Below are 24,479 nucleotides of genomic sequence, written 5' to 3'. Positions count from 1 at the left end.
TACTAAAATTGTGACTCTAGGAGAGGGAGGCTTAAAGGATTATGTTTATTTTTTTTAACGATCTATGTGTTTTTTCCTGTTCATTTCAGAACATTATTTACATCAACTTTAACATATGAGAAAGTGTGATTTATCACATTTTAATTTTAATCACTGATTATTAAAAAAATAAATAAAAATCCACTCTTTGCCAGACTGTTACAGGTTTAGTTGAGTTTACCATCATTCATTTGACCAATAAGAAAAGTTTTTTTTTTTAAATTTCATAAATCTACTATTATTCCTAAACCTTTTAGTAATCATATTAAATAATCTTCACTACTATAGTAGAGTAGCCCCACTGTGATAAAATAAGCAATAGTGTGATAAATGTATGTTTAAGTCAATAAACGAATGCATTAATAACTGAGTAATTGTTAACTGATGCCTTCATGTGAAAAATGAGGCCTTACGAGTCTTCTTTACATAATCTTTAGTAGATTACCAGTAATCTGTCTGTAAGCAAGGTCTTCTTGGGAGACAGTCTGCTCACGGTTTTCTAGTTTACTCACTGGTTTCATTCAATTCCTCCTTAACATGAACACACAACCTTGAACTGCTTTATAGCAGTTATAAACACAGTTGGGATTTTTTTTTTCATCATTGGTATCATTGTTCTGCTGACATGTGGTGACTCAAACACCTCATTGTGATAGTTTACACAAGTTTCTGCTTCTAAAATGCTATAATTAACTGGTTGGTTAATGCTGCAATACTTCCCATGAAAAGTGAGAGTAATTTTGTCCACAGTAACACTGACACCTGATTTCGTAAATCTTTAAATGGTGTTAAACTGTTTCCCTTTGCTACTGTCTGCTATTACAGTATGTCGTGGTATTTGCCATTTGGCTTCAAAGTTCAGTTTCCTGTTGTCTCTGTGCCAGGAGCAGTTGATTGTTGTGTTGTAAGGTCACTTAAGGTTAGTTGCAGCGCTACTTGGGAAATTGGCAATAAAAAGTCTGAAAGGCAGGATATCAGGAATTAATAAGCTATATCTCACAGCAGGTTAATGATTTCTAACGTCTTTATATACTCATATGCTTTTCATTTTTTAAGTAATAACAATAAATGGTACTATCAAGGCGTTCTCGGTGAATATTATTATTTTTGTCATTGCCATTCATTATATTTCAGCTACAGTTCATGTAGGTTTTTTTAATAACTTCAGATCTTTATTCTTGCTTTTGGTTTGTGGAAAAGTGAGTTTCTATTGTCATATTTACCTTTTTTGACAATGTGTGTCACATTTTGCTTAACAAGCAGTGAACATGTTTAACTGCTTTTACTAATGGACCATAACAACAATTAGGGTGAAAATTGCTGTGCTAGCAGGTATAATTGCCTTGTCTCTTTGTATTTAATCAAAGCTTTTTAACTGGTCAGTGTTTGGTTTTATTGGCACATGCAGAGCTATTGTTTACCTTGTGCTCGATGTTAACAGATGGACTGATATTTGATAATCATTTCTTAACAAAAACAACATAAACTGCCATTTTAGAGATAAATTAGCCATAGATTAAGTTGATTTAAAATACCAACAGCATAGAACCTGTGTTGGGCATGTTACTGTTAAAAAAACTGTTTTCATAACTATCTTAAAGCTATATTTTCCTTTTCTGAATTACAGTGATCTGCTGTAACTTTAGATGTAATTACCTAGCTGTCATTTTTTTTTCCTGTGATGCAAGGAAGTTACATTAAAACTCTGCTTGAGACTCTCAAATACCTCTCACAGTCCAAGGTTTAGTTTTTTAGTATTGTTTACTTATCTATGGAACAGATTGCTAGACACAAGCTAACATAATCACGAGGGTGTCGCTGCTTGGAATAACGGGTGCTACAGTGACTCTTTAAGTATACCTCAACCCTTTTACGTCAAGTCTAACTAGAAGCATGACAGCCCTCCTCTTAAATGTCATTGCTTTTATCATACGGCGCAGATGGCTGTTGACTCAAAGACTGTGCCCATGCTACAATAATGGTACAAGAGCCTGTGTTTACTTCTTTGTACATCAGTCACTCAGGTGTTTCCATTGAGATCAGGGCTGCTGTTGATTAAACTGAGGATAAAATCGTTTGGTCTAAAATGACTGCAAGTAAAAAACAAAGCAAAAAAAAAAAACAGCATTTCAGTCTGGTTGTATTCATTGACGATTCAAGGAACACAAGGTGTCCATGTGCTATAGAGGTTCTTGGTGCGAAACAAGCCCAATTCATCACCCCCTGTGCTTCGCAGTTGGTATGAGGTGTTTATATGGAGGCAAGTTGAGCATTTTAGCAAAAGTGGGGCTGCGCATTATGTCCAGACGTTTCCACTTTGGCATCATCCTCTGAAAGGACATCATTCCAGAAGTCTTGTGATTTGTTCAGATGTAACTTTACAAACCTGAGTTTATGTGCAAGTATGTTAAAAGCTAAAAGTTAAAAGTGCTTTAACGCTTCAGACTATTTTTTTCTTTTACTGTTGGATCTGTATGATGTCAGAGAGAGGCGATATCCTTAATATGGGCTTCTCAAGCACCCATTGGTGGTCTGTGGGTGCTATGCAGTGCTTGCATGCTTACATCTTCATACTGTAGCTACTACCAAAAAGGAAGCCGTCTGGCTACATGTAGAAATTCTGTCCATTAAACACTATAAACAGAATCAGGGGCGAAGGGCATTCAACCTCTTGATTTGATTGGCCAGTTACGCTTTAGATGGACTTATCTTTTCTGCACATTAAGGTGGGGTTTTTAATTGGCTACAAAAGAGGTAAGAACTGAAATAATATATTCAGCCTTTTTTTTTTTTTTTTTTTTTTTTTTAAAGTGGGTTAAAGTTTTTGAGCCAGGAAAAACCTTACAGGAATTTATGTTTCTATGTTGCGTAATCAGACATAATTTTATCACACACAAAAATAAACAATGAATAAAATCAGCAAAAAATCGAGAAATGTTTCACTCTGAGGATTGAGCATATGATACGAATCAAACACGTTAAAACTGTCTCCCGTCTCACTCCGTATCTCACCGTCTTTCGTGTTTAGGTCTGAGTAAAGGTGTGGCTAACGGAGGGATGGCTCAGTTCCAGGAAACGATGCGGCTGCAACTGGAGAGCTCCATGCACGATGAGCTGGAGAAGCTGCTGGACACCACCACAGGGGCTGAGCGAGAGGTACACAAACTGTCTGCTTTGCTGTCTTTCTCCCTCCCTCTCTGACCATCTGGTTGTGATTCAGAGGGTGGTGGGGTCACAATGCTGGGAAAACACAAAAAGTGACACATACTGGAGCACACTGCCAAAAAGGGTTCCACCTACATATCTCATAACATTTTAGCTGCCAAACTTCTTAAGCAACATTCGCCCATTTTTGTCTGGTTTTATTCAGACATGATACGTCAGCAGAGGGGTGCAGGCCCTAAGAGACTAGGCAGATTTTCTCATTAGCCCTAAATGAACCTGAGTGAGCTCTTTTCAGCCCACAGCACCAACGTAAGACTAAAATCCAAATTAAAATGGCAACATTAACACTCTACAGACTCGTCTTTCCTCTGTGAGATTTCTTTGGCTTTAAACTAGCATAAAGCTTGGGACAAAACTGGAAATAAATAGTGCAGTGTTTAGCAGTAAACTCTTTCAGGCATTAACCAAACCTTGTTTAACTGCAAGCAATCAGGGAATAAAACACTCAGAGTAAAGAGGTGAGAAGTCTGTCACATGCAGGTGTGAGCAGTAATTCCCACACACTTTCAAATATAGTAACAGGAATCGCTTTTGTACTTGCTGTAACTTATACGTGTAAAACGCCATGTGCACGCATACACACAATGGGTTACTCATTGAACTTTGAAGGTCTCCAGTGTAATTGGATACCAGTGTGAAAGTCGAGACAGTGACAGCCACCTAAACTGTTATTTGCTCCACATTGGGTGTTTGACTTTTTTTCATCACCCATAAATGGGACTTTTCCTTTTCTTTTTCTTTTTTTTTTTTTAAATTAAAAGATGAAAAAGCACAAAGCTACATGGCATGTGACAAAGTCTGGACTGTACAAATCCAAATATTTTGTGTAAAAGCAAACGAAAATTTCAATTTAATTTCAATAAATCCAACCAGCTATGTGTGGCTGACATGAAGTAATTATACTGTAGATTTCACTTTTTAAAATAAGATATACTTTATTATTATTCCCACTGGCTGGTGAAGTTTAGAATGTATGAATACATCATTCTTGTATTTGATGTCCAGATGCTGTTTCATCTGTTTGTGTGCACATCTGTTAAAGTCGTGTATAAAATGGTTTCTGAAGAGAAGTTCAAAACAAATTTCATATAGTCACAGTGGACCAGACAAATTGTATCAAACCTTCAAGTAAAACAATTAATGTGTATTCGGGACAAAAAAGGGTGTTTAAATATTTTTCGGGACCTTGGCTATTTTGTTTGTCTGTGTTAAAAATATAATAACTATATGTTTAAAACAAATACAGATTAAGGCTTCAAATGTGGAAATATAAAAAGGTCCTTTGCTGCAGTTTTGCACTATACTGTTGAACTTAAAGAATATGCTAAATCACCCACAGGAAAGAAATAAACAGTTTTTAAATGAAGTTCACACCCATAAATTTGCATAGAACAATAATGATCCTTTTTATATGAGAGGTATGGGGCCTTTGAAGCACACTGCTCAATGTGTGTAACAATCCATGAAACTGAGACTGAAATTGCAATACAGATGTCTACAATATTGTATCGCGAATCCTCAAACTCATCTTTTAAATTTAAAGCTTTCCAGTATGAATTTGATGAATGGAAGTTTTTAAATTCAAGACACCAGCCCCACTTAAATAAACCGTAAAATGCCTGTAAAATTAAGTATAGTGGTTTTAGTCAAACCATTTTTCCAAGGCGTGCAGCTTCTCTTCTGCCCTCAAGGCGATAATACTCTGAAATAACTGAGGCCATTTCAGAAGTGATTTTCAACATTTTCATGTCTTTCTAGAGACCACTTCATATTGACTTTGCAAACCTCAGCCTTAGTTTAAGATAACATCTTTGTTTTTCAGGTATCCAAGAAAGACTTTGAGGGCTTCAAGAATCTCTTCCATAGATTTCTGCAGGTGAAGGGACCATCAGTGGAGTGGATCAAGATACAGCGACCTCCAGAAGACTCTGTAAGCCTTCTTTTTTTGTTTTTAGCGGTTAATTGTATGTTTGTCTGTGTTGACTCTGGATTTGTCTTTGTTTAAAATATTAAAGCATCTATTTTCCTTGCAGAAGGGGGCATTCGACCCCATAGCAATGGTAGATATGTCATATATTTAAAAAGTAGCTGATATTGAATACAGAATAAAATAACTTCTAATCGGTGGGTTGTCGGATTCGATTTGATTTTACCCTTACCACTGAAAGTACAAGTGAAATGATGAAATATGATTTTGGTGATGCATTCACCAGTTGTGAGATTAAGTGATACCAAAAGATTGCAGTGATAAGTTCTTCTTTTCAACTTGTGAAAGCATCACTCATTTCAATCCCAGATATTCGTCATTCACTGTGATTGTGGGGAAAAAAACAGTTAGACAGTTGGTGTTTTGCAAGTTTTAATACCAGCGCGTTGGTGTCGTTAAACCTAGCGAGGAACCTGCATTTATATTTCTGCACAGCGGCGTTTTCCTAACAACGCCTAACGCAGTCGGTAATAAAGTTAGTTTTAGTGCTTCAAGAATCTGTCTGCACTGTGCAAGTCTGATGTGTGACTAACATTACTCAGCAGCTTCAGAGCTGTTGGATGAGCTTGCTTTGGAGCTCTTTATAACAATGGCAAGAATAGACGATTGTATTAGTTTGTTTGCCTAAAAATGCTCCGCTTAGAAAATTACTTTTACACTCTGGACAAACTATAAATTCAGCTTGCCTCAGGATTTACAATGACCTAAGGAGTTCCTGCACCAATGAAAACCTTTGTTAGAGTCAACAAAGAGAGAGAAAAAAGATGTGTGGTTGTCATCAGCTATTATTTTCACCTCCACCAAGGAGGTCATGTTTTTGGTAACTTTTGCATGTGTGTCACTCTGTCTTTAAACAGGATGGCTCGAAAGGTTTTGAGTGAATTTTGATAGAACCTTGTAGGGGCGTAGAGTGGAAGCATCTTAACAATCCATTCAAATTTGACTTGCATCCACTAATGTGTTCAAGGTCCACATAATGATTAATTTGCATAAAGTTGACAGTAAACCTTGTGACTTAAAACCTGTGATCCTTACAGATGCGGCGTGTATCGTCAACATATAGAAAGTTCTATATAAGGATTGGAAATGTCATGTCACATTTGACCACACGCACACATTCAAGGTCAGATAGATTGGACTCAAGGTCAAAATGATAATAATGTTATTCAGAGCTATTTAAAACTGTTTCTTACTGCCATTGTTTAAACTGACAACATATAGAAGTATAAGGAATGATTTATGGAATATCACATCATTTTACAAACATATTTACTCAACAATGAAATGAACACCACAAACAAAACACAAAATTAATGTATAGAATAATCCAAGTCTGTAAACAGAGTGCATTTTTTTTGGATGATTGAGTGACCAAAATTCAAAGTGGGTGGTTTCAGATTACACGATTACACAGAATAGGTTTCCTTTTCTTGCTAAACTCTGTACGCTTGCAGGCTGCTGCATAGAAAGTGCTTAGGTGTTGTCAGCTAGCACCGGGGAACACTGTGAAATACATGGATCAACCAGTAATGTTGGTTTTTTGTTTTTTTTTGTTTTTTTTTTTTGTGTGTGTGTGTGTGTGTGTGTGTGTGTGTGTGTGTGTGTGTGTGTGTGTGTGTGTGTGTGTGTGTGTGTGTGTGTGTGTGTGTGTGTGTGGTTGGTTGGTTGGTTTGTTGTTCCAGATTTGTTGTTCCCCCTCTTGTCTTAAGAAGCGTAGTGACTTTGTGTTCAAAAAACTAACATGGTGGAAACCTGAATCATTTTTCCTTTCACTAACCCTTAATGGGCCTTTATCTCTAGCTAGCTCCAAGTACCACACATTTTCTTAGTGGGGTCTCGTCTTTCTACACTTTAAGGACAGTCTTTGTTCTCTTCTATGTGTCATCCGCAAATGAAGGCAAAGCCTTACTGTTGAAACTGAAAAGTCAGATTTTTCTTCTTTGTAACGGCACTCGGGACCTCCAGCAGTTCATGAGCTGTAGAAAGACTGTTCTTCTCTTGATTCCATGCTTTGACATCTAAATCTGGACCACTGTGCTTGGTAATGATACTTCCAAGATGACTTCACTATTCCAGGTCCAAGTATGACTGACTCGGCACTGGTTACATTGATTCTTGTGATTTTCTTATTGTCCATCATATAGGATGTTGGGGCCTACTTGTGATCGGGTGTTTTTTAGCATCATGATCTAATCCTGCATCTGCTTGATTGTAGTGGTTGTGAGAAAGCAGAGCTATAGCATCCCAGTGTGTGCCAGTGTGGTGTCTACGTCCATGTTTTATACAATCTATAAGTGCACCTCCATAGTTTGCTTGTCTGTTTGTAATCCTTCTTTCTGCAAACGAACACCAGTGCAGTACTCCTGGCTTTACTTTATTCCATTACAGTAAACCCATTACAGTAAGATCCATTATAATGTAATCTTGGTGACTGTTAACATTTTTAGACACAGGGTTATCTTATTAGAATGATTCTAAAGAAATGGTAATGGACCATTGTAGACTTTACAGGGATAACACCCACATTTCTGAGCTGTTTGTATCCTGAAGGCCCCCTCGTGGATTGCAGTAGTCAGCCTCTTTGTACTGTCTTCTTAAGCAACTGTGGATAAAACTACAAATTAATAGTGGCCTGCTTGTCTGTGATATAACTGACCACTTACCAGTTTTTACTTTGTGTGACTGTGATTTAAAAAAAATAGATACCAAGATCATGATAGCAAAGCGAACAATAAATGAAGAAGCAATTCATGCCTTCAATTTCGATTTAGCACAACAAGATTGGAGTTCGGTGTATGAAGAGTCAGATGTGGACAAGGCTTATGATAATTTCCTAGATATTTTTACTATGTGGTACAATAAACATTGTCCTGTAAACGAACACATGACAAAGAAAAAAAAGATAAAAAGTCCTTGGCTCACAAAAGGAATTCTTAATGCTTGCAAAAAGAAAAACAATCTGTATAAACAGTTCATCAAAGTAAAAACAAAAGAAGTGGAACAAAGATATAAAGCATATAGAAATAAATTGACTGATATTATAAGAACGAGCAAACAACTTTATTATAGAAGAAGATTATATGAAAATAAAAACAATATAAAAGGAACTTGGGATGTGTTAAACAACTTAATTAAACAAGGATCTTCTGGAACATCATATCCTGAATATTTTACTGATGCAAATGGTGAAAATCACAACATGAGTAATATTGTCGATGGGTTCAATAAATTCTTCATAAATGTTGGCCCTGAACTAGCAGCAGACATCCCATGTCATAAAAATGAAAATATCAGTAATATAAAATCAAATCCCTTTTCACTGTTCCTCTCAGCTACAAATGAGCAAGAAGTAATAAATATCACATTAAAATGTAAAAGTAAGTCTTCAATGGATTATCATGACATAAATATGTCTGTAGTTAAACAGGTTATTCTGAATATTGCTAGTCCCTTAACATATATCTGTAATTTATCATTTCAGTCCGGTTGTTTTCCAAAAAAAATGAAAATTGCGAAAGTAATACCACTATATAAAAGTAATGACAAACACAGTTTTACCAATTATAGGCCTATTTCTCTACTGCCTCAATTCTCAAAAATTCTAGAAAAACTTTTTAATTCAAGATTAGAAAAATTCCTTGAAAAACATCAAATAATAAATGTTGGTCAGTATGGTTTCAGAATGCAAAGAACCACTTCAATGGCGATAATTGAGGCAGTAGAAGAAATTACTGATACACTGGATAAAAATAAATATGCAGTTGGTATTTTTGTTGATCTCAAAAAGGCCTTTGACACAATCAATCACTCAATATTATTGGATAAATTGGAAAGATATGGTATTCGAGGGAAAGCTGGTAACTGGTTAAAAAGTTACCTAACGGGTCGGGAACAATATGTTAGCATAGGGCATTACCATTCAGAGAAACTTGGTATTACATGTGGTGTTCCCCAAGGGTCAGTGTTGGGACCAAAACTTTTCAATGTATACATAAATGATATTTTTGATGTTTCTCAAGTACTTAAACTCATACTGTTCGCAGATGACACCAACATATTTTTCAGTAGCGATGATTATACTGATCTTGTAATGACCGTAAACAGGGAGCTAAAATTAATAAAAAAATGGATGGACATAAATAAATTATCATTAAATATAAATAAAACTAAAGCAATGTTTTTTGGTAATTTAAAATATAATGTAGAATTACCAATTATCATTGAAGGTGTACCAATTGATAATGTGAGTGAAAACAAATTTTTGGGAGTCGTAATTGATAACAAAATTTCATGGAAACCCCACGTCAGACACATAAAAACCAAAATTTCCAGAAGCCTCGCAGTTTTGAACAAAGTGAAACCATACCTTGATAAAGATGCACTTCGTACTCTGTACTGTACTCTGGTTCTTCCATATCTTACATATTGTGTGGAAGTGTGGGGAAACACATATAAAAATACAACTAATCCATTAGTCACAGTACAGAAACGAGCACTGCGTATTATTCACAAGGCTGGTTATCTAGATCATACTCACAAATTCTTTCTTCAGGCAAAGTTACTTAAATTCCAGGATCTGGTTAATTACAATACATCCATAATTTTGTATAAAGCTTTTACTAAACTTTTACCGGCAAATTTACAAACTAGATTTGAAATTCGAGAAAAGGTTTATAATGTGAGAGGCTTTGGAGAATTCAAATTACCCAGAACTCGAACAACCAGTAAAGGCTTTTGTGTGTCTGTATGTGGTGTGAAAATCTGGAACAGTCTGAGTTTACAATTGAAACAATGCAAAAATATTCATAGATTTAAATTTCTCTACAAACAGTTGGTCTGGTCACAGTATACTCAATGATGGGTTTTAGTGTGCTCTGTAATGTCTGTCCTCTTACCATTGCTGGTATGGATTCCAAAATAAAAAAAAAATAAATAAAGTGTGCGTATGTATGTACATATATGTACATGTGTGTGTAGATATATATGTATGTATATGTATGTGTGTTTGTTACTTGTAGTTATTACTGCCTGTTACCTGTGGTAATGCAATTTATAATTTATATATTCTGTATTCAGTTATGAAGGCTCTAATTGTTGTTTGCGAGCTGCCGTTTAGATGCTTGTATGTGCCCGGGGCTGTTGATGGGTCTGTATGCAATGATGGGCGTAGCTGCGGGAAGTTTGTTTTTTTTGTTGATGAGTGAGTATAGGGGTGGGATTTAATAAGTTTTCTTCGTCCCACTCCTTTTTCAGGCAATTTTTGTTTTTTGTTTTGTGCATTTTATGTTCAATATAGGTATTTGTTGTGCCTGAAAATGAACAAATAAATGAATGAATGAATGAAGTTGGCCAGCTTCTCTTTTCTACCACTCTGTGATCAATGACATGGGTAATTTCTATCTAACTATACCTAGTGCCCTTTATTGAGCACATACGGTTTTAACAGGGGACTTTAAAATACCTGTTCATTTTTGTTAACATTTACACCTCTAACTCTACACTGTCGTCTTAGCAGGAAACCAAACAAACCAACCAACCACACCAGCCAGAGGACGTCATCATGGCGCTAGTGTGCATCAGTCACTTTACATAGTCAAAGTGTGAAACTGTCAGGGTGTCTAGAGTTTGTTTCTCTTTCGCCGAAAAAAAAGCCCACTTTGTAGACCTTCAATGGATGCCTTCAGTGCTCCCCTCCAGTTTCCCCAGTGCTGCATGTTTTTGCGTTAACTTAATAGTGCAAGATTGAAGTTCAGTTTAATCTCAAAAGGGGGATCTTTGAAATTTAAACACTCCATTTTCGTTGAGCTGTTGTTGAGCAGTTAGGAGCAGCACCTGAGTGCAGCCAGTGAGTCTGCGTTCTCTTTGAAACTCTGTGGAAGTTAATCTCTCTCGCTCGCTCTCTCTCTCTCTCTCTCTCTCTCTCTCTCTCTCTCTCTCTCTCTCTCTCTCTCTCTCTCTCTCTCTCTCTCTCTCTCTCTCTCTCTCTCTCTCTCTCTCTCAGAAATGAAAACACTGCAGTAATGAATTGTTGAGCTGTAAGATGAGATTGCACAAACATGTTAAGGCAACACAGCAGACCTTGTGAAACACACGGGAAGAAAAAAGAAAATTTAAATGATTGATTAATTGGATTAGATGCACATTTACAAAAGCATCAATGTCAGCAGCAACGTGTTCACCTCAATTCGACACATTTGGCCTAGCAGGGTGTTGTGCCAAAAAAGGATTACTGGTATTTGAACTTTGGTAAATGACTTGTTGACCTATAATCTGTCAGAAAAGATTATAGGTCATTTCCAGGTTCTGGCCAAGAGGGCAGGAAAAATTGCAAAACATAGCATAGCAGCTCTATAAATGTGTTTAGGCAAAAAAAGTTCGATTGCTTTATAATTTAGCCATAAGCGTATTTGCACAACTGCTCGTTTCTTTATTCTATAACCTTTTTGTAAGTCCTGTCGTCTACTGTGTATTTACCAAATTAAACAAGGATACTGGAAGTTAACAGTAAATGCAAACATTGGGCATCACTTTTTGGGATAACACTGTCACCAAGCCAGGATATATAGGCGGGAAGGGCATCCGGTATGAAATTTCCCAACTCAAATATGCAGATCCACTGTGACAATCCCTTGGGGAAATAAAGGGAACAGTGAAAAGTACCTTTAGCTGTTAAAATGTCACTAAGGCATAAAAACATAGTTGTGTGCAGGCAAGGGTGCAAAGAGCAATAAATATTCTCAGTAATAGTGGTTATGATGCAGCAATGAGCATCTGAAGAATTGCATGTAAGTATGTGCTTGTCCTATTATGTGTCTTGACTTGTTTTATTTCTTTTTTTACCTTAAGCCATTTACAAAACTAATAATAAACACTAGTTTGTATAGAAATTGAAGGTCTAGTTTAAACTGTAAAAATGGAGAGCCATATGTCTTGAACGTAACCATAGCTAATGATTACACCCTTTACCAGAAAACCACAACATCCGCACTCTGCGTCACACCCTGCTCTCCTACCACATCTTTGTACTCCTCGTACTCGCCAGATTTGGACAGCTAAAATATTTTGTGCAGATTGTTTTCATTTATACCACATCGACACCAGCTTGCTTAAATTAGCTGCCTCACAGCTTAAATACCTAAAGAGACTCATGAAGCGTACATGTGTGCATTCCTAACATTGCAGTCCGTCACAGCTATGAAAGCCATGTGTCAGTTTCTCATAGGGCTTTGTTTGTGAAGTTTGTGGTAAAGTTTGTCAATGTGTTGCTGTTCATTTCTACAGTTATTTCTCATTTCTTGTGTGTGACTGACACACATAATCGTGCAAAGTCACTTGTCCTGTTCCACCAAATTAGTTTGATGAATTTCAGAGCGAGTCACTCAGGTATAACAAAGGAATTAGTTACTGAAGCTTCCCAAGTGTTTCCTTTATAGACTTTCTTGTGCGTCATAGGTTCACACCTGTCACCTGCTTTCTCCTTGTAATTTCTTTGAAATCTGTACTTGTGGACACAAACTATGATCATTTTAAATAATGAGACATTTTCAGTGTGAATAAAACGAATTAGCGTTTGACAAAAAAACCCTGGAAAACTTAGTATTTATAGCTTCCTTCTACTTTCTGTACCACTCTTTTTGAGTGCGCTGTAAGTAGTAACTTATGATTTTTTTTAATTTTTTTTTATTTTTATTAGTGTTTTGTGAATCATTAACTGCTGTTTTACAGATCAGTCATAAACTGTTATTAAACTAGGAAGGAAGGTTAGGAAATCTTCTCAAAAGTCAACCGTCCTATCATTCCTCTGTTAATTTGAGGGTGGGTTTTAGAGGATTAGTATTATTGGTTATTATTGGATTATTGGTATATTGTTTTTTGTCTTTATAGTTGGATTAACGACCCACAGTAATCTCTTCCTGTTGTTTCCTCTCATTTTGAGGTTACGGAGCACTGCACTCATTTTAAAGAGTGCATAGTTGTACACCCACACATATCTGTGCCATAAGTTATGAAATAATTTACCCAAACTGCATCTCAGAAGTTGCTCACTTCCTGTGTGAACAACTGTTGCACGCCAAAGTAAAAGTATAGTCAAACAGATTCAGTCACATTTGAATCTGATATTATTTTATTGTATTTTTAATGGGTGGGCAGCGTGGTGGTGCAGTGATTAGTGCCGTGTTGATGCTGATTTCTTGAGTATGAAACTATTTGTGGAGTTTGCACGTTCTCTCCAGCTTGCTTCTGCAGTCCAAAGACAAAGATGTCTGATGAATTGGCTGTAGATGTAAAGCTGTGCCTGAATGGCTGTCTGTCTCTTTGTGTTAGCTCAGCATCAGAGCAGCAGCTTGCCCTATGCTCCAGCCTCCAATATGTCCCTGAATTGGATAAGTAGGAGAAGATGTGTGGAGGCGTGGCATTTTTAATGCAAACTATTGCAGATCACTCTGATTATCACCACTTTTTGGTAGCCAAAAAATTAAAAGTATCTTTGACTGGTTGGACAGTTGGAGCACTTATCTTGTGCAGGAATTTTATTATCCATTTATTATTAGCTTATGAACCATATATAAATGGATTAACAAAACCTTGCAAAGGATTTATTAAAACATTGGTTACTACTCAGCTCTGTTTAAACTGTGATTTTTCTATAACATTTTTAAAATTCCAGTAGTTTCATCCGTGCTTTCATGTTCATCAGGTGTCACAAAATAAATGGAATAAACAGAACTCTGGAAAGTGTTTTTCGGTACAGTAGCTCAAAGAACACAACCTGATCTTTCTTACTACAAACTCTGTTTCTCACTGTCAGCAGTTACGCCACTCTGCAAGTTTGGCTACTTCTTAAGAAATACTTTTTTCCCCTATAGAAGTAGCTCAGGATAAGCCAGTTTGGTTTGTCTCTGTGTGATATGTTTTTATACATGATAAGTAAATGATGATGTTACTTTAGTTCTTAGCTGCTTTTTCCTTTTTTTTTTTTTTTTTTTTTTTTTTTTTGTCCTTAACGATCTCAGAAGCTGCAGACACAGAGAGAGAAGATTAAAGATGGAGAGTAGGGCAGGAAAATAGGAATAAGGAGCAAAAGGATGTGGCTTCACAGAAAGATAAGGATTCCATAAAGAAAGACGGAGACAGAGAGATGATAGGGTTTGGGAGAGAAAAGTGATGAGGCAAGAATTGGAAACGGAGAACATAAAATGAAATCAAAGTCGTGACAGTGACAGACTGTAATGAGACTGTGGAGATGATATATGCATACGAGACAGAGAGAAACTGAAATAAGAGGGCACATAGTTAGCTAACGTTTATTAAAAACTACAGCGAAAGGAAGCACTTGACTGCAATACTCAATATATTGCAAGAACATCTATTACATCTATTACACATAAATGTATCTAAGTGTATATCATTATTATTCAGCTTTATTAATGTGGCAGTTTAGTGAATTAAATCTTCTTCTTCAGTGCTGGTTAGCAAACTTCTGTTCACTCCAACCTGGAGGTGTGATTATTAGCGCTTCAGACATGCTGGACTTGCAAAAACATGACAGAGAGACAAGCCATCCAAAAACAAAACAACGCAATTGTGGAAGTTTCTTTTCTTTTCTTTTCTTTTCTTTTTTCTCTTTTCTTCTCTTTTCTTTTCTTTTCTTTTTTCTCTTTTCTTCTCTTTTCTTTTCTCTTTTCTTTTTTCTCTTTTCTCTTTTCTTTTCTTTTTTTTCTTTTTTTTCAAGAATAAACTAAATAGACTGGTTGTCACCTTAATTGTTACCCCTTGAGTCTCTTCCCAGCATGGACATTCACATGTATGAAACATTTTCAGCATTTCTACAAGGACAAACTAGAGAACTTTGCACCGCGTACCCCCCTTGGGCTGAGCGTTTAAATCTCATCTTCAAGATTATTTGCTGACGGTAATAAAAATGCTGGATAAAAAAGCCAGACTCAGTGCTGTGGGGAGATTTGATGGCACACAGCACTGGAGTTGTAAAAGGTCATATTGTTTTGTGTGCGTGCGGTTTGTAAAAGATGAGATGAGGTTGCGGATTATTTCGTGCATTGTTGTGATCCTGAGGTTTGTTTTCTGTAGAAGATGTTTGTGGCTTGGAACATCTTGAATATCTTTATGCATAAATGGCAGTGGTGAGTTTTAATTTGTATAAAAAAAGAGAAACTTTGAATGATGGGCGAATGGAAAAATACAAATGTTTAAACTACTTGATGGGAAAAATGCACAACTCTGACTCAGTAACAGCTGAAAGTAATTTCATGTCCGGGGATGTTTGTATTGTTTTCTTTGAACCTTTTCTAAAAGGAAGACGAGTGATTGTCCCCACAAATATTTCCAGTTGTTGTCTCCTAATATTGTCTCCTAGTGACAGTAGAGTTGCGCTTCCACTGTGCTTAGTAATCTCAGTTTAGTGAGAAAATGTCTTTCTCCTTCGAATCGTGCTAACATGTCGTGAAAACCATAATTTAACTGTGTAACATGACAAATCCTGCTGACACCCTCATAGTTGTAATCGAACAGTGGGCTCGTTGCGGTCGATATAATACTCTGCAGATTTCCTTTAGGTGTTCACCGCTGCCTCTGACAGCAGCTTTTCAGTTAGAGGAAATGGTGAAGAGCAAATTCAGCACATTTCTCAGTCGGTGGTCAGTGAGATGTTCCCTGGTCAACAAATGGGGTTTTAACTTGACTGCCTGTAGCTGGGATCAACACACACGCAGGAGTCAAAAGTAAAAGTAACCCCCATCTGTTTTCTCCAGAAAGGGAAATGAACATCAGCGTGTGGGAGACATTTCCCTCCGGGGGGACAGGGATAGGATGGGGAAATCGGCTGAAAACATTTCTCTCGTTGTAAATAACCTCACGTCAACAGCCTCTCTTCCTTCCCTCCTGGACTTTTTTGATACCCAATACTTGCAGGGATTTCATCTGTCTGCGCTGTTATGCACAATAATCATCTCCATTCCTTTAATGCAAGTCAGTAAACACATTTTACCGCCTCCAGCCATCCATTTGTCCTTTACGATGCCCGTCTCTGTGAAGGACGGAGAGCGGGTAGCAGCTGCATCATTTTTGTGTGTTGTGTTTTGTAACCTCATCCTCTGTGTGTGGCGAGCAAAGGGGATAAACACCAGAGAGACTGTTTCCAGCATGAGGTCTGCTGTTTGTCCACTATCACTGATCAGCTACTCTGTTATTTTAACAGGAAGAGGAGGCAGGATGACATCCGGCCTTATCAGTGCTGACGCATTAATCGCATGATAAAACTGCACAGAACATGACTTAAACACAGACGGGATCAAAATACCATGACATATGGTTAAAATTTAGCTTATTTAGCTTCTTGATTAAAGTTGAGAAGAAATAATGGTGGGAAAAGGGGTGAACTGCAGGTTTACGTGTTCCTAGCTGACACAATATATTTATATCATCATCATCTGTGGGAGACAGCAGTTAGGTAGATATGCTGATGTGAGAGCTGCATTGCTGATCCTCTAATGTACATTTACACACCATACTCCAATAAATCAACAGAACTGCTGTGTACTGTATGTATAAACTTGCTGTGTCGTGTATCAAGCCTTGTTAATGACTATTTTCTGCACCATTCGCTCGAGAAGCAGTTGCAGAATGTCTGTTTGCTGCAGATCAAGTTAACAATTTCTGACATTTTCACATTTCTGTATCGCGTCAGCCCGTTTCATTGCTCAGCTAGTAATTAGTCCGCCCACGCTCAAAGCTGTTAATGTCCCTGTTTTGCTTCTGTAAAGAACTTAAGACTATCAGTTTGCTTGCAAAAGCCGAAAAATGTAAAAGAACGAGAAAGGTAGGTCAGTCACAGGTGATCTGTGAGAAGTGGGATGCAGAGGCTGTGCAGTTGTAAGCACTTTCAGAATCAGAATTAAAAGAATTTATTTGCTTTATTTTTGTTTGTTTGCTTTTTTTTTCCTGACCCGCAGCCATCTCCTTTCTCTCCTCCAGATTCAGCCGTATGATAAGATTGCCGCTCGAGGCCTGCCGGACAATGTGGCCAACAGCTTGAACAAACTGGTGGTGGTGAAGCTGAATGGAGGCCTGGGTACCAGCATGGGATGTAAGGGCCCCAAGAGCCTGATCAGCGTCCGTAACGAGAACACCTTCCTGGACCTCACTGTGCAGCAGATAGAGGTACAAAAGCTCTTAAAAGCTCCACTCTAAAAGCCTTGAATGAAAGAAATTTTGTGAGACGTGTTTTTATAAGCAAGCAACGAAGCCACACTACCTCACAAACGGATTGCATGTAGGCTAATTGCCAATGTAATACCATTTAACAGTAAAGTGATAGCAGACTAAGGTTGTCTTACAATAAGAACTAACTAACATTTTCCTTGTGGATGTGTAATATTTGATTTGTTTGTTTGCTGTGCAGAAGCACGTAAAATGCTGAGATTACTGAAAGATCAACATTTAAATAAGATGAAGAAGATGATAATAATTCCCACTAACAGCTAGTAAAATTTAAAAGTGATGATTTTTGTTCAATTTTGTTCAATTTTAATTATTATTTTGTGAAGTGAAAATCTACCAGGACCGCCCCTCATTGTAGTAATGCAATATTTTGCTGTACGGCAGCCCTGACACCGGTAACAATAGTGTTGCAACAATGTGTATTCCTGGAAAGCCTGAAGTCAAACCTCAGTTGTGACTTTCAGGCACAAGAACCTATTCATAGAAATGTAATTTGGTATTAAATGGTGGTTCAGTTGAGGCAGAAGGAACACTTTTGACAACACTGGTTATTTTAAAACTTTCTTACTAAAGTTGCAGATTCAGTCCATCAGTGTGGATAATTACTGAGAGCTCCTTCTTTCATATGAAATTGTTAGTGTGGCACTGATTTGAGAACAGCTGGGTGTTGCCTTCTTGTCTGCAGCCACACCAGCACTCATGATGTGGCTCAGACATCAGAGTAGACAGAGTAGGAAGTGATGTGTAGCCTGATGTAATATAAACATTTGCTCTGTGTATTGAGGGTTTGTGTTGTCTTGATGTTTCTTACTTTACTATAGAGCACGGCAAAAAAATCCAATGATTCATGGGGGTGGGTTTGGATTTACCTCTGCCTTTTTCCAGTCTTACACGGCATGCGTATCATCCTCCAGAGACAAGCCTGACTTCATGCAGCCATGTGCTTCTGTGAACCAGAGCTGAGGGGCTTCTGAAAGGGGTTCAGTGTGAAATCTCAGGGTGCCGGCCAGTGCTGGCGACTGGCCGGGAAACAGAGATGTCTGTGTGCTGGAGGAGAGGAGTTGGTGTGATTATTTGGATCCGATCCTGCATTATTTCTGCAGCACTTAATCGTTCAGTAATTTTAATAAACAGTAAACCACATGTTCAAACGGCCTTTCAGGGGGATGTAGGAAGAAAAGTTATTTTCTAAACAAGGTTTGCGTTAGTTGTGACCATTGTAAGGGAATCTACTGTGAGTAATATTAAAGTCTTTCATTGTGTTGTATAACTGAGTTTAATTGGGAGCTGTACGTTACCGGAGTGTTTCAGTGTTTCATAACAGCCTCCAGGGACACTCCTCTTCTCCCAGCACACTGCTCTCTGTGTCAGAGGCACTGCTCTCCATTTTCTGCTCAGTCTGGTCAGATTACATGCTGACTGAATCGACCTATTGAGAAGGGGGAAAAATGGATACCCCCCCCCACACACGCACACACAGACCCCCTTAACCAGGCCCTCCTGCAGGAGAACGCACCTCTCAGCCACCCCGCTGAATCATGCATGTTTAATTTAGAGCTGAAGCATGTACCCTCTCACTGAGAGCGGACGTAACAAGGTCGGACAAAGCTCCGACTCAGGCGCCGCCTGGCTGCTGAAGATTTACAGCTTTCACCTGAGTGCCTCCCTCAAGAGCAGATTTGTTAAGTTAGCAAGTTCAGTTAAAGATGTGTGAAAGAGGGTAAACCTGTAAAGTTCTCTCTTGTAGAAGACGTCCTGGTGAAATAAAGGTTATAATAATGCAATTTCACAACAATTAGGGCTTTGTTAACAAATACACACACGATCAGCATATCTACAGCAGCTCTGGAGGTAGAGCGGGTCATCCACTAATTGATTTCTGGCTCCTGCAGTGAAAATATCGAAGCTTCCTTTGGCAAGACACTGAACCTCAAGTTTCCCTTGATACATCCATCAGAGTGGGATTGATCCAAAAAGTGCTTATTGTGTGTAGAATAAAGCATTACATGACTGTAAACGTGGCTTGTAGTAGAATTGGTTTGAGTGCTCACTAAGAGTGGAAAAGGGCTTCATAAATACCAGCTCATGTGCTCATCTCATGCAAGTACTGAACAAAACCCATGAAAGTTGTGGCTACACTTAGTCAAGAAAAGCTTCTTTGCTACAGTAACAACAGAATCTCACTGCTAGTACCACAACGCTAGGCTCATATGGTTCATATTTCTAGTGTTGATTGTCCCTCTGGGGAGGGGTGCAGGACAACCACAATCTCTTTTGCTTTGAGGATTCAATGGAGCCTGTGTCTAATACACATAAGTGGAGATTTATTATTTGCTCACAGAAATCCGGTTCCAGACAGTGTTGATAAAAAACCATGATGTAATTTAACCTTTGCATAGACCACTGCATATAAGGAAAATGTTAAATTAAAAGATTGGGATGAGTTTAATGAGAATACTGTTGTACTCAGCTGTTAAATCAATTTCAATTCATTTTCCTGAAGATTTTTATAAATATATAGATGATGCATTAATTAGAAACAGATCCCACTGACAAAATACTGAAAAGAAAATCACTTTGTGTGTGATAAGTAGGAAGGGCACATCATTTAAAGGTGTATTTAATGTATCATTGTAACATTTAAAGGTGTATCAAAGTTAAACACAGGGAGTTTACCCATCTATACAACTCAGAAACAAGACATCTGTGTGCGTTAGAAGCTGTGTGAAGTTCATGACCAGCCAACACCCATCCTGGTTAATAAATGGAAACATGACGTTCATACTTTAGCTTAGAAAAGCCCACTCGTTCGTTGTAACTGTCACAGGCAGTAAATTTGATTCCTCACATCATCTTAGCCCCACTCATTCACAGCCCGCGTCTCATCCTCCGCCTCCTCTACTCATTTTAATTTTCTGTTATTGCAGTAAAGAAACTGCTTCCCATTCTACTCGGGTGTAATTTACATCCTTTGTATTCATTCAAATCGCACAGTCAAGGTACAGAGTTATTGGTTGAAAACGAAGGCGAGTGGGCCAGTTTTCCTTTTGTCTTATGATGATCTGAAAATTCAAAATGTTTTTGCAATGTTGAATTTTCAAATTCCAAATGTCACAACGACACTTGAAGAGCTATTTAAACACAGACTTGAAAACAGTGGCGAAAAAGTTTTATATGCAGTTAAATTTAAAGTAATTTGAATACAAAGTGCTTTCCTCAAATCCAGACTTAAAAACACAGAGAAAAGCTGTTTTAAGATTGGCTGATCTTTCCTTTAAGCCTGTTGCTCTATGCACCTCTTGACCACTTCCAGGTGTTGTCTCACATTTGGTGTGACCCCTGTTCTGACAACTTGCAAATGCATCAGAACCTCAAACATGTGCAAAGATTGATCATAAAGTTTTGTGTAAAACTGTGTTAACTGTCGTGTCGCTACTGAAGCATCTACAGCAGGGCTGCCCAATCCCAGTCCTCGAGAGCTACTATCCTGCAGCTTTTAGATGCATCCCTACTTCAACACAGCTGAATCAAATGGTTTGATTACCTCTTCAGCATGCCATCATGTTTGGCAAAGGCCTGATAACAAGCCATTCATTTGATTCGGGTGTGTGGGAACAAGGATGCATCTAAAAGCTGCAGGACTGTAGCTCTCGAGGACCGGGATTGGGCACCCCTGATCTACAGCATCTAAGAGAGGGTTGTACCAGCAAGTGCACGCTCACCGTGCCTTTAAAAGGCAGTGGCAGAAGTGTCTAACAGTGTCACTCACTACAAGGCAGACTCGCCAAATTTGGCTCCCGGTTTGTTTTGATGGATACTTTACATAAATGGATGGAATGCGGAAGTGTGGCATAGAGATTTTCATTTATTTGTCTATGTTGTTTCCTTTTTAAAACGTTATCTGTGTCAGATCAGGTCACATTACTTGCACAAGAGCACAAAGTTGTTTGGTTGTTGATGAGGTAAACTGCCCAACCTGACCATCAATTTCTGCAAAGATGCTTTGAGTGTTTCATTGCCTTCACAAAAGTCCTCCTTCAGACCCATTATTAGCTCTCCAGTCAGCCGGTTTTGGTGAATCCAAAAAATATTTGTTCATTTCCACCAATTTTCCTGAATTAAAAGGCATCTTTACTATGTGAGTTGGTCCTTGAGAGTTAGCATCATCTCTGATTATAACACTGTTGAGCCCTTACACTGTTAAGAAACACTTGATGACCGTCTACTGCCTACTTCTCTTTTTTCTTTATTGGATAAATATGGATAAATGCATTTATATACTTTGTTTTTTCACCCTACAGCACCTGAACAAGACTTACAACACAGACGTACCTCTGGTCCTCATGAACTCTTTTAACACAGATGAAGACACAAAGAAAATCCTGCAGAAGTACACACACCACCGGGTCAAGATACACACCTTTAACCAAAGCAGGTGAGGGAGCACAATCGTAAAACAATGTCCTATTGAGTAACAGTGAGCCCAGCAAACACTCCCTCACACAGTTAGATATGCTGTATATGAACCAGTGCCAAAGGGAATAAGAGTCCATTTTTCTGTCAAATATTAAAGGAATATTGAATTGTGTAAGACAAATACACAGAAATCTCAATTTGTTTTAAGAAGTTAGCAGTATTAAATCTCCTGAATGAACTCATTTTCCCCTAAAACGAACTCCTGAGTGACGCTCCGGCTTCTGAGCTCAGACTGTCAAGAACAGACAGGAGGTGTCATGCAATGTATGGAAAAGGCTTTTAATATTTAACGCCCTGGTGTCTCCAGTTTGTCAGGGAGTGGAACTTGCTTTTTACCATTTCGCTTGAATTATTTAAAGCTTGTATGTTTTGTGTACCTCAAGGAGTTACACTACAAAGCACTTTGGGACGGAAGCTGGAGGATTTAATGTCAGCAGAGGAAAAAGTGGTTGAATGGTTTAAATGTCAATCAACAGGAGAACAAAGGAAAGTCTGTGACCTAGGGCGTGACAGTAATTCATAAAAAGAGATTTAAATTCAGCTTCAGAGTCGCGTTATCTGGTGTTACACTTAATGAAGGGAAAAAACTGTTTGCTTTATATACCCAACAAACCCAGAACTTCTTATAGTCACTTAAATAAAGCTTTAGACTCGAGCATGGAGTCAGCTGATGGCCCAGCTGATACTGTTCTACACATGCAACTGATAAACCTCATCTAGGGTACAAGGTTTCACTGAAGGTGCGTTAGCCCGCATATAGTAACTGCTTCCTATAAGAACTGGTTTGCAGCTGACCTCTATCCCAGTTCCTCTTCTTATACAGCACAGGTGTCGAACTCCAGGCCTCGAGGGCCGGTGTCCTGCAGGTTTTAGATGTGTCCTTGATCCAACACAGCTGATTTAAATGGCTAAATGACCTCCTCAACATGTCTTGAAGTTCTCCAGAAGCCTGGTAATGAACTAGTGATTTGATTCAGGTGTGTTGACCCAGAGTGATATCTAAAACGCACAGGACACCGGCCCTCGAGGCCTGGAGTTCGACACCCCTGTTATACAGTATTTAACTGAATCCATGTCATGCACAGAGCTGGAAAATCAGGTTTGCTCTAAATACATACCTTGAGACGTACAGCTAGCCTGTTCTGCCACTTGTGTTAAAGCTTTGTAAAATGCATTCTCAGAAATGTGCTGTGCATACTAACGTCCCTACATTCACCATGCACTAGTTGCTCACTAGCTTGGATACTAGTAACAAATTAGCTTTCTTTTTTCTTTTTTCTTTTTTTACATTTTTACATTTTAAATCACATTTTAGATCAATGGTTAGCACTGTTGCCCTGCAACAAGAAGGTGCAGGGTACAGAACAGGGTAGGGCCCTTTAGTGTGGAGTTTCTGTTCTCCCAGAGTGTACGGCTTTTGTCTGGGAGTTGCGTTGCCAGGTTAATGGTGCCTGTGTCAGCCAGAAAAAGAGATTCTTTACCTCAAGAGTTTCACTTTCAGGCTAAATAAGGTTGTCTCATGTTTAATAAAACTCAAATTGGTAAGAGTGATAAACAGTTTGAATTCTGTTTTCTTGCAGTTGCATTGCACTATCTGTATAAGTTCAAGCACCTAGCCATGCAGGCCGTCTTCAGAAATATCGGTTGTTCTAAAGAATTCATCGAATCAGAGCGTGGTGCTGTAACAGGATGCATTTGTTGCTACAAGTCAGTTGTGAAATTTCTTCCCTCGTAGATATTTCACAATCAACTGTTAGTGCTGTAAGTGGCATTACTGCAAAGTGGGCACGTTTAGGAACAGCAGCAACTCAGCGGCAGACCACGTAAAGTTATGGCACACATGTGAAAGTCACAGCTGAATGAATAACTGAGTTCCAGATCTCCTCTGACATTAACATCAGCACAGAAACCACGTTTCACGAGATTCATGGCATGCGTAGCTATTTTATCCATATAGGGCATCTAATCCACTTACTTTGAAGTGAAACTGAATTCTTAAAAAAGAAATCTGTCCACTTCCCCAAAGCAGTAGGGATTTTAACTGTGTGTGTTGGTCCATGGTTTTCTTTACTTTTACTAAAGCTCCTATTAAGCCTTAAAATAATAACTGGGTGTCCCTTTGAACAAAGCTCTAGGTTTTTCTTTCCATGATCATTCCTTCTTCAGTGTCTTCAGGAAGACAAAATCAGCTGTCATGTAAACATTGGATTTGTTAGATGTAGTTTTCCTAGACAGCGTGAGTACCTCTTGAATGTCTGGTTTAATCGTGCCTGAGCACCAGAAACCAGAGGAGTCGTCAAGCTGATGTAAAAATGCAGGTTAGGTTTCACATTTTTTTTCTCTTTAGCCACATAACAAATTTATTCCGGGTGTTAAACCCATAAACGTTCAGCGTATCCCTCAGGAGAGAAGTCAGAAAGGACAAACTGCCCAATGAGATGGTTGAATACATGAAGTGACTTCTTTCCTTGTCCATGTCTTTGTACCCTGAAAGACGCTTCCCTCTGAGGCAGCA

At 38.2% G+C, this 24,479-nt stretch overlaps 1 protein-coding gene across 2 annotated transcripts in view; it reads left to right on the top strand.

Moving 5' to 3' along the window:
* ugp2b (UDP-glucose pyrophosphorylase 2b) overlaps positions 1–24,479 on the top strand; it is a 34,794-nt gene that overhangs the window by 1,219 nt on the left and 9,096 nt on the right. For both annotated transcript variants that reach the window (XM_026191018.2, XM_026191017.2), the window contains exons 2-5: positions 3,068–3,195; positions 5,087–5,194; positions 17,243–17,428; positions 21,790–21,923. In XM_026191018.2, coding sequence (XP_026046803.2) covers positions 3,097–3,195; positions 5,087–5,194; positions 17,243–17,428; positions 21,790–21,923 — 527 coding nt within the window. In that variant the 5' untranslated portion in view covers positions 3,068–3,096. The remainder of the gene's footprint in view (positions 1–3,067; positions 3,196–5,086; positions 5,195–17,242; positions 17,429–21,789; positions 21,924–24,479) is intronic.

The sequence above is a fragment of the Astatotilapia calliptera genome, chromosome 13, assembly GCF_964374335.1.
Source record: "Astatotilapia calliptera chromosome 13, fAstCal68.1, whole genome shotgun sequence".
NCBI lineage: Eukaryota > Metazoa > Chordata > Actinopteri > Cichliformes > Cichlidae > Astatotilapia > Astatotilapia calliptera.
This window is presented reverse-complemented; position numbering and strand designations above follow the sequence as displayed.